Source organism: Schistocerca cancellata, chromosome 9 (assembly GCF_023864275.1).
Source record: "Schistocerca cancellata isolate TAMUIC-IGC-003103 chromosome 9, iqSchCanc2.1, whole genome shotgun sequence".
Classification (NCBI taxonomy): domain Eukaryota; kingdom Metazoa; phylum Arthropoda; class Insecta; order Orthoptera; family Acrididae; genus Schistocerca; species Schistocerca cancellata.
Window position 1 is genome coordinate 189,400,551 of NC_064634.1, and position 13,419 is coordinate 189,413,969.

The 13,419-nt window shown below is 40.6% G+C and overlaps 1 protein-coding gene across 1 annotated transcript in view; it reads left to right on the plus strand.

Moving 5' to 3' along the window:
• The first annotated feature begins 9,791 nt into the window (after positions 1 to 9,791).
• The window catches only part of LOC126100437 (synaptic vesicle 2-related protein), a 113,584-nt gene continuing 109,956 nt past the window's right edge, over positions 9,792 to 13,419 (plus strand). Inside the window, exons 1-3 of the mRNA XM_049911041.1 lie at positions 9,792 to 9,818; positions 10,044 to 10,172; positions 10,335 to 10,474. Of these exons, the coding sequence (XP_049766998.1) occupies positions 10,345 to 10,474 (130 nt within the window). The 5' untranslated portion in view covers positions 9,792 to 9,818; positions 10,044 to 10,172; positions 10,335 to 10,344. The remainder of the gene's footprint in view (positions 9,819 to 10,043; positions 10,173 to 10,334; positions 10,475 to 13,419) is intronic.

Genomic DNA, 13,419 nt, shown 5'->3' on the forward strand with positions numbered 1-13,419 from the left:
CCTACAAATTATTGATTTCATATAAACACACGATTATATTTTTATATGTTCCTAGTTATGTTTATTGCCTTACATATTGCACACATCTTTGACGTAATTTTATTTCTGTCCTAAGTGGAGTAACTTGTATATTAAGCCATCATGTCAGACTTTGTCGAACGCTTTCTCGATGACGAGAAATACCGCTCCTGTGCTACGTTTTATATCTCTCGCCTTGCATATGTATTCCTCCAGACGTAGGGATTGATGGACAGTGCTATGTTCAGGACGGAAGCCGAACTGATCAGGGGTGATTATGTTATTGTCTCTCACTAATCGGGTAAGGGTTCTGTGGATAAGGCACTCCAGTACTTTCCGTAGAAAGCACAGGAGTGAAATGGATCTCCAGCTCTCGGTCAGGATGGGCTTTTTTTTAGCTTGGGTAGGAAGCAGGGATGGCTAGGGGACAAACGTAAGGATGTAAAGGCTTATCTCACTAGGGGTAAGATAGATACTGCCTACAGCAAAATTAAAGAGACCTTTGGAGAAAAGAAAACCACTTGCATGAATATCAAGAGCTGAGATGGAAACCCAGTTCTAAGCAAAGAAGGGAAAGCAGAAAGGTGGATGGAGTATATAGAGGGTCTATACAAGGGCGATGTTCTTAAGGACGTATTATAGAAATGGAAGAGAATGTAGATGAAGATGAAATGGGAGATATGATGCTGCGTGAAGAGTTTGACAGAGCACTGAAAGACCTAAGTCGAAACAAGGGCCTGGGAGTAGACAACATTCCAGTAGAACTACTGATAGCCTTGGGAGAGCCAGTCCTGACAAAACTCTACCATCTGGTGAGCAAGATGTATGAGACAGGCGAAATACCCTCAGACTTCAAGAAGAATATAATAATTCCAATTCCAAAGAAAGCAAGTGTTGACAGATGTGAAAATTACCGAACTATCAGTTTAATAAGCCACTGCTGCAAAATACTAACACGAATTCTTTACAGACAAATGGAAAAACTGGTAGAAGCCGACCTTGGGGAAGATCAGTTTGGATTCCGTAGAAATGTTCGAACACGTAAGGCAATACTGACCCTACGACTTATCTTAGAAGAAAGATTAAGGAAAGGCGAACCTACGTTTCTTTTAGAGAAAGCTTTTGACAATGTTGACTGGAATACTCTCTTTCAAATTCTGAAGGTGGCAGGGGTAAAATACAGGGAGTGAAAGGCTATTTACAATTTGTACAGAAACCAGATGGCAGTTATAAGAGTCGAGGGACAGGAAAGGGAAGCAGTGGTTGGGAAGGGAGTGAGACAGGGTTGTAGCCTCTCCCCGATGTTATTCAATCTGTATATTGTGCAAGAAGTAAAGGAAACAAAAGAAAAATTCGGAGTAGGAATTAAAATCCATGGAGAAGAAATAAAAACTTTGAGGTTCGCCAATGACATCGTAATTCTGTCAGAGACAGCAAAGGACCTGTAAGAGCAGCTGATCGGAATGGACATGTTCTTGAAAGGAGGATATAAGATGAACATCAACAAAAGCAAAACGAGGATAATGGAATGTAGTCGAATTAAGTCGGATGATGCTGAGGGAATTAGATTAGGAAATGAGACACTTAAATTAGTAAAGGAGTTTTGCTATTTGTGGAGCAAAATAACTGATGATGGTCGAAGCAGAGAGGATATAAAACGTAGACTGGAAATGGCAAGGAAAGCATTTTTGAAGAAGAGAAATTTGTTAACATCGAGTATATATTTAAGTGTCAGGAAGTCATTTCTGAAAGTATTTGTATGGAGTGTAGCCATGTATGGAAGTGAAACATGGACGATAAATAGTTTAGGCAAGAAGAGAATAGAAGTTTTAGAAATGTTGTACTACAGAAGAATTCTGAAGAATAGATGGGTAGATCACATAATTAATGAGGAGGTACTGAATAGAACTGGAGAGAAGAGAAATTTGTGGCACAACTTGACTAGAAGAAGGGATCGGTTGGTAGGTCATATTCTGAGGTATCAAGAGAGCACCAATTTAGTATTGGAGGGCAGCGTGTAGGGTAAAAATCGTACAGGGAGACCAAGAGATGAATACACTAAACAGATTCAGAAGGATGTAGATTGCAGTAGGTACTGGGAGATGAAGAAGCTTGCACAGGATAGAGTAGCATGGAGAGCTGCATCAAACCAGTCTCTGGACTGAAGACCACAACAACGGCGGGTAGGATCACAGCCTGAGATGTTTTCCATGTAGTTGGGAAGGTGAGTGACTGCTGTTGGAGGAAGGTGTTTTCGATAAGGGAAACAGACCTTGTGAAACTGGGGGATTTTTGTTCCCTAGTTTTCTGATGTAGGAACATATAAGGCGATCAGAAACTGGCGTAAATTCTGTTTCTATCCTCTCTTGCCTCCGCTGAGCCACTCGTCCGATTATTATTTCTGTCTGCCCATCACTCACGTCATCGTCGATGACGTGTGTCCGGAGTTGTGATTTCTGCGATGTCGCTAACACTTCTGCCTTCTCCTCGTTACCATAAACAAATCCGTTTTCTCCTCGGAGTGGTCATCCTACCCTGGGTGTAGCCTTCAGGGCTTTCATGATCTTCCACACTTCTCTTTTGTCCTGTTCTACTTCTCTGAGCCGTTCTTCCCAGCTGAGGCCTCTGTGCTCCTGTAACCTTCGCTTTACCTGGGCTTCTAGTCGTCTAAGCAGGCGACGATCGGCGGGATAGTGAAAAGTCTGCCAGTCCCTCCTCATGCGCCGCTTTTCGACTATCAGGTCCCAGATATCAGGGGGTAGGTCCCTGGCACCAGGTTCGGTGGTTTGCCTAGTGCTCGTCTCTCGAGCACAAGTCTGGAGGATGTTCGTAAAATATTGTATCCGTGTATCCACCTCTGTCTCATTCCGCATTTTCAGTGTGTCCTCCAGATGATGTTATACCAGGGCGTTATATTGCTCCCAGTTAGTAACTATGTTTGTTTTTGCCATCCCCTGCATTTGGTCTTCGACATTGGCACATTCCACGACAACTGGGCTGTAGTCTGAGTCCAACTTGTAGTGAACTGTTGCTGCAGCCCTCCATGGCAGGCCCTTACACAAGAAGATATCCAAGATATCTGGCCTCTGCTGGGTTTGGAATGAGATATGAGTCGGCTCATAGGGAGCGATTACCCCCAGAGAGGAATCTCTCTCGATAAATCATCTCAGTCTCCGCCAACTACCGTTTTCGGCGGCGCAGACCCAGTCCCCATGCTTGGAGTTCATGTCCCCCACTACTATGACTCGCTCGTCGTTGTCAAACAAAGCCTAAAGGTCCCTGACGTTTATGGTTGGTCGTGGGGGCTTATAAGCCGATATTATTTTAAATACTTGGTTGCCTATGTTTAATTCTATCCCGCCAGCCTCGAACATGACCAAATTTGGTATGTCGATTGTTCAGTGGCAAATCCTTCACCACACAAGGTCCGCGACTCCTCTGCCTGGGTGGTTTTGTCGATCGACCCTGCGTACTGAGTAATTGCACACCTTAAGTCGATTGGTCGGCTATAGACCCATCTCTGTGGTGCAGCCAACATCTATGGCGTGCCGGTCAAGAAAGGACTGTAGCTGCAGGGTTTTATCCGTCATGCCATGGGCATTCCAATTTACAATTCGAAAGGATCTTCTTCTATCTAGGTCCATTGGCAAATAATGTCATAGCTGCTTCTACTATTATCATCATCTTGGAAAATCTATCTATTTCCTCTCGGACCTTTACCAGTGTTTCTTCAGCTTTTTGCACAAGTGTGCTCAGGTTCAGTCCCGCAAACAGTGTCTTTATTTCCCTGAATTCTTTCAGTAAACTAAAGAGGTCGCCACTAGTGCTTGACGTCGCCTGATGTGTCTCTGGTGGGGGTTGTGGAGCGGTTCTGATATCTTCTGTGCCAGGTGCAGCTGGCTGCAGTGCCAGAGGATCTGGTGGTGGGGGTGCAGCTACTTAGCTAACTGCAGTCGGCTGGGCTGCTGGTGGATGCGGGATGCAGCAGTGGTGGCGTACTCGCCTCTGTGACCATTGGAGGCTCCGTGGTGGGGGTGGTAGTGGTGGTGGTGGTGGGGTGGGAGGGGGGATACTTTGGCGTTGGTAATGGAGGGGACAGCCCACGTTTTCTGTCCTGGCTTCAGTGCTGGGAATTGCATGTCTGGTCCCTAAACTCTTCTTGTTGCTGACTTTGGTTGTCAGAGACAGCTGGGGCTGTAGTGGTAGGCTTGCTTTGCCTCTGGTTTTGAATTAATCTTTGATAAAATTCGCAACCGCGGTAATCTGCCAAGTGGGAGTCCTTACAATTTGCGCACTCTGGGCTTTGTGTTCTCCCGAGGCTGCAAAGACTCGTCGTGTGCGGGCCTGTGCATTTCATACACTTTGCTTATAGTTCGCAGTTTTTGCTCATATGGCTGAACCTCTGGCTGAGATGGCACTGACCTGGACCTTCAGTCTTGTTGTATTTTTCTACTGTTATTTTAAGGCTTAGCATGTAGTAAAGACTAAAGACTCTTTTCGCATCCTCATTTTTTTCTAACACTGCCAAGAAGTTTGTCTCCTTCTTGCGGGCTCTTGTTCCTTCCTCTGTCTTCGAGAACTGTTGTACTTCTGACACTACAAAGCCTTCGCCTATGAATTCATCCTTGGCATCCTTCGGTTCCACATCAATCGGAAGATGTTTCAGAACTACCCTCAAAGCCTGCTCGTGTTATACAAAGTATGTGTATAACTCTACTCCCCTTTTCTTTAGTTCCTCTTTTCGTAATGTATATTCGTCGATCGATTCTGCCTGTATTTTTGTAGTTTTGGCTCGGTAGACCGCCATTAACTTGCCTTTTGTGCATCCATGCAGTTCTTTTATGAGAGCTGAAACGTCTTGTGTAATGTACACAATGATAGGTAGAACTCTCTCCTTCTTCCTCCTGACTGTTTGCATTTGGCCCTCGCCTTCTTGATGTGTGGGGGCGTCGCATTGTCCTGCTGGAATTTCTCAAGTCCATTGGAATGCATAATGGACATGAATGGATGTGGGTGATCAGACAGGATGCTTACGTACATGTCACCTGTCAGAGCCGTATGTAGACATATCAGAGGTCCCATATCACTCCAACTGCACACATCCTCCACCATTACAGAGCCTTCACAGCAGCTTGAACAGTCCTCTGATAAGATCCAGGGTCCATGGATTCATGAGGTTGTCTCCATACCCATACACGTCTATCCGCTCGCTACAATTTGAAACAAGACTAGTCCGACCAGGCAACATGTTTGTAGTCATCAGCAGTCCACTGTTGGTGTTGACGGGCCCAGGCGAGGTGTAAAGATTAGTGCCGTGCAGGCATCAAAGGTACACAAGTGGCCCTTTGGCTCCAAAAGCCCATGTGAATGATGTTTCGTTGAATGGTTTGCATGCTGACACTTGTTGATGGCCCAGCATGGAAATCTGCGCCAGTTTGTGGAAGGGTTTCACTTCTGTCAAGTTGAAGGAGTCTCTTCAGCTGGCGTTGGTCCCATTCTTGCAGGATCTTTTTCCAGTCAAAGCGATTTCAGAGATTTGATGGTTTACTGGATTCCTGGTATTCACGGTGCACTCGTGAAATGGTCGTATGGGAAAATCCGCACTTCACTGCTACCTCGGAGATGCTGTGTCCCATCGCTCAGGGTCAGCTATAACACCACGTTCTGACTCACATAAATCTTGATTACCTGCCATTGGAGGAGCAGTAACCAATCGAACAATTGCGCCAGACACTTATTGCCTTATATGGGCGTTGCCGATCACAGCGTCGTATTCTGCCTGTTAACGTATCTCTCTATTTGAATATGCATGCCTTTACCAGTTTCTTTGGCGCTTCAGTGTAGTAGGCGTAAATGTTACATAATTTCATTCTTCGTACCATGTAACATGTTACAGTAAATTGGGGATACATTGCTCCTATGGGGGCTACTTTGCGCCAGAAATGGAAAAAATTTCATAGCCCTCTGGAGGGGAAATCTTCAACTAAAATCAAAAGGTTTCAGCTTTAAATCATAGATGGCATTACAGTCTTCCATCCAGTACAATCTGGGTCTGCTATTTTGTATTTAGTCGTTGAGCGGAAGTCATTGAGTTGAAATGTTATTTAGTAAACTGAAATCTGCGTTTGAAAAGTTATCTCTACAGAACAGAATTTTATTACCGGAAGGGTAAGTAATCGACCATTTGTTGTAGAATTTTATGCTAAGTTAAAATGCACTTCGCCTGATAATGTGTTTGCGTTTGTTTTTCTCTTATTCGAAAATAAATTAGTGACGTTACTTTTTCAACAGTTGTGGGGCTACTTTGCACCACTTATAAATTGGAGCAAAGTAACCCCACGCATTTCTATGAAATGTATTTTAGTTATAGTTCTGTATTATTTCTCGTAGATATGGTTCGTGGATGTAAAAGAAAATCAGGAGCACGTCGATACATCGATTATCCACCTCAACAGTTGGAACAGTGCTTGGAAAGACTCTGGAGTTGTACATTTTCCCACAGAAAGGCTGCAGATCAGTTCATAATCCCAAGACATACGATTTTAAACAAACTTAAACAGAAACACCAAAATACCCCAGGAATGAAGCCCGTTTTTAATGGAGATGAGGATAATGCGTTTGCATCGTAAATAGGAATGATGAGTAATTATGACTTCCCCTTAAATTCTGTTGATCTGCGTTATGTAGTAAAATCTTATCTGGATGGAACAGGGCGTAATTTGAAAGCATTTTCCAACAATGTACCAGAAAGACTGGACAAAAGGTTTTCTTCAACGACATCCTCAACTGACTGAAAGATTTGCCACCAACATTAAATGCAGCAGGGCAGCTATTGATGGAGCCATGTCGCGTAAATACATTGAAAATCTGTCAAACGTAACGAGAGAGATAGCACCATCACACATCTGGAATCTAGATGAGACAAATCTCACAGACGATCCTGGTAAAATAGAGTTATCTGTCACTGAGGTGCAAAATACCCAGAAAGGTTTTGTAACGTTTCTAAATTTAGTTGATCCATTACGATGTGTGACAGTGCAACAGGGGAACTTTTGCCACCTTATTTCGTCTGCAAGTCTGGGCAGCTGTAGAACACATGGACGGAGGGAGGTACAAAAGGATGCAGGTACAATCATCCTAGTTCAGGATGGTGTGACGCAGTGACCTCCAGTGACTCGTTTGAGACCATGCTGCTGCCCAGGCTGAAGAAACTGGAAGGAAAAAAGGTTGTAATTGCTGAAAATCTCTCTACATATTTGAGCATCCATATTATACAAACATGTAGAGAAAATGACATCCATTTCATGTGTCTTCCACCAAACTCGACTCATCTCACACAGCCTTTAGATATTGCCTTCTTTAATCCCATGAAAGTTGCATGACGGCAGATACTGTGTGAGTGGAAGCAAACACATAAAATTATGAAGTGTGCTGTTCTTCCTAAACATCAGTTTACTGTTCTGATGAAAAGGGATCTTGATGAGATGCAGCCAAATATAAAAAGCAACTTTGAAAGTAGCTTTAGGGAGTGTGGCATATTTCCCTGTAATATTGAACCATTGCTTGAACGCATCGGACACAGAGAGGTGCAACAAGATGTTCTGAAGAATTCATTTCTGCTCATTCTTTAAAGAAAGAAAACTCTCAAAATTCCTTGAGATAAAGGTCACACAAAAAGAAGAGAGATTCCAGTCTCACCTGGAAAAAGTTTCTCTCACGCAACTAGTACCAGTAGTAGAATGTTGGAGAATGTGTGTGCAACAGCAGAAACAGCTTCACAAACACCTGGAGGCCAACCAGGAAAACATAAAAGAAAGAAAATTTGGCATTCTAGGAGAATTGAAGATCACTATACACAAGATTCTTCTGTCGAAGAATCCTGAGAGTCTTACAGGAAGAGATGTCTTCTTGAAGTAGACCATGAAGAAGAAGAGGAAAACTTACAGAACTCTGAAGGACCACAAATTAAACAAGTAACGATAGAAGTTGGTGCTTCTGTGGTGTTTCATTATAAGTACCATTTGTATCCAGGTACTATTCAAAATTTTAATGAGACTGAGGCAACAGCGCTACAACTGAGTCAAAAAAATCATGGAAATGGCCACCAGAACCAGATGAACTCTTTTATGAATGGAAAATTGATGTAGGAGGCATAGATCCACCAAACATTGCTTTTTCAAAATTCCTGAACTGAGTGACGTCTAAAGTTACAATGCTGAATTGCGTGGTAATTAGCTTATGGTATCTAGATTATATAAATATGTTGAATTTGTGGTGAATGTGGTATGTCCAAGAAAATCTAATATTTACTTTTTTATAAGAATAATTTTGCAATTTTGAAAAACTAATACTGTATTTTTATATGCGGATTTTTTGTTTAAAAAATGTTACAATTGCACATTACTTTGTGTCTAACGTTGCCCCATACAATTTTTCCATTATAATTACATTGATTTTGGAAATGGGGCAAAGTAACCCACCCATGTGGGGAACTTTGCCCCACTTTTAAAAATTATGTAACTAATTATAAAATGAAAATCCAAAGACCTCTTCACTCGGAAATTATTCCTTTGTGCTTCAGTTTACTGCTCGAAAATTATCAGATTTATTTGTCAACTTTAACTTACGTATTTTCAAGCATCGGTACAAAGTGCCTAAATATTGGAGCAAAGTAGCACCGCTTTGTGGTATCTTTATGATAAAACACCCCAACATACTATAATTTTTATGGCAGAGAAAATTTATATTTTGTGTTGATAGACGCTTAAGAGATTAAAAAATTTTAAGTTACGCCACCGTAATTGTACTTTTGTCACTCACTATGCTACAAAACAGCTCCATCTATTTCTAAACTTTCTGTAGCATCTAATGGTAAACCAACAGGACAATGAAAAAACGTGAAGAAAGCAAATGCGGCGCCTATAGACCACGCTTTAAATTTTTTTGCGAATAAAAAATTTAATTCGTGTTTTTTTGCTATATACGATAATTTTAAGGTTCTGCACACAGAATTTCGCTTCTTCGGGCTGCCAATAGTGATGATAAACATACCTATCCCTCTTAACTATTATTTACGATATCTGGGGGAAATTGCCAAAACGGTATCATTTTGGGGAAATTTACAAAACTCAAGCTGGAAACATTGGTTTCCAGAAATGTGTTACAAAGGTGGACGCAGTGGTAACGAAAAGTCGGAAACTTTTAACAATGGACTGGTAATCGGTGCTACCATCGCGTGCAGAATTGCTACAGTGGACAAAATCCCAGCCATGTGCAAGTTCTGTAATCATGCTATTCATACCATTAATCCACGCACAACGTGGACTAGTTGATGCTCTACGGCGCATTTATCGTTTGAAGGAACTACTTGAAAACAAGCGCCATTCGAATAACTTCATCCATATGCGATAGGTGGCTCTGCTACGAGAATTTGACATGTCAAATTTGGTTGTGTTTATCTGCCCATAGGATGTGTACGATGTCCTCTTCGGGTACAGAAACAAGGGAAAGTGACAGAAGTAAATCGGTGACAAGCTTTTAAGGAAAACACAAATTGTAAACTGTGTTTTCCTGAAAATTCGTAAATTTGCGTTGTAATAGCCTGATTGTGAGTACCGTTATTTACAGGTAGTTCGTGAAACGTGTCATAACCTGCTTATTTAAGATAGTACGATACCATTGTGTGACACAGAAAAGTGTCAGACTGTCTGATTAATAGTGGTGCTTAAAAGTGTCTGTGAAGTGTGTACCGGCAAATTTACGCTGTACAAATCCAGATAGTTTCAGTACTTGCTTGACATGTATGTGGATAACTTTGGTATCAAATAGATGTTGTCCGTATTTATTCATTTGTTTGGCCTCCAACTAATATCAACTATTTAGTCAAGATTTCATTTATAAAATGTGAGATCGTATAGTGGCGGCAAATTTTGTTTTTATAAATTTCTGTACCGGCACATCATTCTGGTACGATAGACGTCCTAAACAATTAGATTTGGCATTCAGATATCGTCTTCTCACAACAGGAACCACCACTTCTTAGCCCACAAGGCATTTTAAGTGTGTTATTGCGTTGGATTTTTATATTTTCCAACGTCATCGTACTAGCATTTTTACTATCTTTAGGCATAACAACAGACAACTTCTTATTAAAGGTGAAGGACTATGTATCAGTGTTTCATGCAACTCTTTGCACTTCCTGTAACAAAGTGCTAAGATAGTTTTCAGACCCATATAACTGTCTTTTTAAATTTTATTCATCTAGGTTGTGGTATTCATTAAATAAATCCTGTTTGTTAAATGTGCTTGTGTTTCAGAATACTCAAAATGTCACAGTTACTATCAGCTGTACGTCGAACACAGTCAAATTATCAAGACTTGGATAAGTCATCGTCTGGAGAGCCTCCTATTACGCCTGAAGAGATTGAAATGACTTCTGTCTCAGTAATACCAGATGGTACTATACTTACATTTGCTATACACCACTTTTATACATATTGTAATCCTAATTGAGACTGAACTTCTTTGTAGCTATTGTTAGTTACCACAATACACTTGAGTGGGCCATTTTATGTTCTTTGGTGTTCTGCTGTATTTCTCAGTACCTTTATTGAATTCTTCTTCCTTGCTTATTTTGCATGCAGTTTTGTAAAAAGTGTAAGGAAGAAGCATTTCCCTTGACACCAAATCATGAAACACAAAACTACAACCACGTCCACAGTCATCACTATCTCAAAAAACACAACAAAATTGGAATCGAACACTTCCCGTGACCTGTATAGGTCAACAGCAACTATCGATACCACACTATAAACCTCAAAACTTTCACCACCACTACACTTAATGCTATCACAAAAAACCCTAGAAAATCAAAATTGGAATTGAACACTTCCCTTCACCTGTTATCCGTATGACATCTCCACATATAGCCGTCCCACGTCCGAGACGCCGGAACTTTAGTAAGCCTCATTTCTTCATGACACACTAAACACTTCACAACTTCATCCAACAATCCGAATAGTTGAAGAAATTTTATTAGAGACAACACACTGTCTGCCATCATCACCAACAACTGAAAACTGTTGATCTTGTCAGTCATATCCACACCTACCAAAGACATAAACAAAGCAATTTACCAAAATTCACACACGATGAACAGAAAAAAACTACAATAACATTGACATAGCAAAACCAAAATCAGTTAACTCACTGAAAAATATTCCACTGAAAGAACAGTCACTACAGATACCATACACGTGCAATGCCACCACGCAAATGAACCCAACACGCTACCCATAAACATCACCAGAGAGAACCACTGACCGCAACAATACGCCACCTATAAACACGCCACACACGCAAACTAAACCGAAAACATCACCTAACACACAGCACATAAGCACACCACCAGAGAGCACCACCGATCACATCAAAACTCTCACAAACTATATTCCGCGCCTTCATGACGTCACACACCACAACAGTCTTACGTCAACGTGTCAATGCCGATGGGTGGAATCGGACGCTTCTGTTGACCCAAATATTGTATGTGTTTATTATTTGCAGTGTAATTCTTTTCTTTGTACCTCATTGGAGTATTTTAGGAAAGCTCTTTTTTCGCACGTGACTTCCCTTGCCCCCACAGTAGAAGTGTCCTACTGTTGGAGATGTTTGAGTTAATGTGCAAGAATCCTTGATTGTTGAGCTTAATAAACATAGTGAAGCCCTTGTAAACTGTTCTTTGGGTAAGTCACTCCCTTGAGTAGAGAATTGTTTTTGAATTGTTTGGCCATGAACCATTAGTTATTTAATAACTGCCTCACTCCTTTATTTTCAAATTTGTGCCACAATGCAAATAATTGGTCATCTCTTGCGGGATTTGTTTAACAATCTGCTTTTATCAGGTAATGGAAATGTGAAATAACCATTTCTTTGTTGGTCGCTCATGAGAGGGCAGTTGTGTTTATGTGGGTACTAAAGTATAATCCGTGTGAAAATGAATTTCAGACAGTTAGGCTGACCACCTGACTGTTTAACTTCCATCCAGTCTTCCAGAAATAAAATAGATAATTGCAGCGTGCTGTGGCTTAGATGTTCTGCTTCCCAAATATAACACGAGTGATGTTGCTATAATTGTGTGCCATATTTTATCTGAAAGCTGAGAAGAGGTCATTGAATGTTTTGACTGAACGCACACCCTTTGTTTTTAAGAAACAACTGGACACTTGTAGCACAAGTATTCAAATTTTACAAGGAGTCGGTACTCCTCCGCAAGTTGTTATGGAACAAATTTTAATGGTTGTGTGTCTGGCTCCATACTTTTTTCTTTACTTTTTTCTTTTCTTTTTTTTAATTTTTTACTATACTGGTTGTCATCCAGTGAGATGTCTGAGAAAAAAGTATTAGTGTTCTTATGGAGTTAAACTTAATTTCATGAAGTAGTGTTTTATGTTAAAATTATTATAACGTTATCCAACAATGAAGAAGTGAAATTCTTGTATGGAGTGAAATAGGTTGTCAGGCAGAGAAGATTTCAGTTTGTGTTGGAAGTTAATTTTATCATCAGTTCCTTACATGACTCTGTAGGTGGATAAAAAAATTTATACCTCACTTTTATCTGTGCCACACTAAAGCTGACTGATGGACTGAGTAAATCATTTCTCCTTCCAGTATTATATTTATGAATGTTACTGCTGTTTTCTATCTGTAATTGATTGTTGATAACAAACTTCTTAAAGGACGAAATGTACTATGATGATGTCAGGATGCCAACTTGTTTAAGGAACTGTCTATAAGAGGTTCTAGAATGTACAGCACAAATTATTCTTATTGTGTTATGCTTCTGTGCAATAAACAAGTTTTCCGCAGTGATGAGTTATGTAACATATTATACCATTGGGCATTAGTCAATGAAACTAGGAAAAATCAAACAATGGACATAACCCAAGCTGCTGGAGTTGGCTGTCGCATGTGCATGCACGGGTGCAGGTGCCAAAAACGAGACTTTTTCATCTGCAGAATCTGGTATTATTTGTAACCCAAAAGTTGCGGAGTTTAGACGTATAGAATGATCTGTAATATTTGACATCCACTTGAAGTTCTTATCAATATAAACACCTTAGAATTTAGAATATTTTGTGTTTTTTGGCTACGCTCATGCATTATTTATCATGGTGTGGTCAGGTCTTGTACAATATTGAATTGCATGTATCGTGTTTCATTTAAAGTCAGTGACAGTCCATTTGCAGCAAACCAATCATTAATGGTCAAGAAAATATTACAGGGAAATCCTGTTTTATGTTTTTGTGCTGCCTAGACTTAAAAACTGCAAAGCCGAGGAAAATGTTAAGACTTCCTAAAATATGAGCAACACATGTAATTGGCATGTATGATTAAAAATCG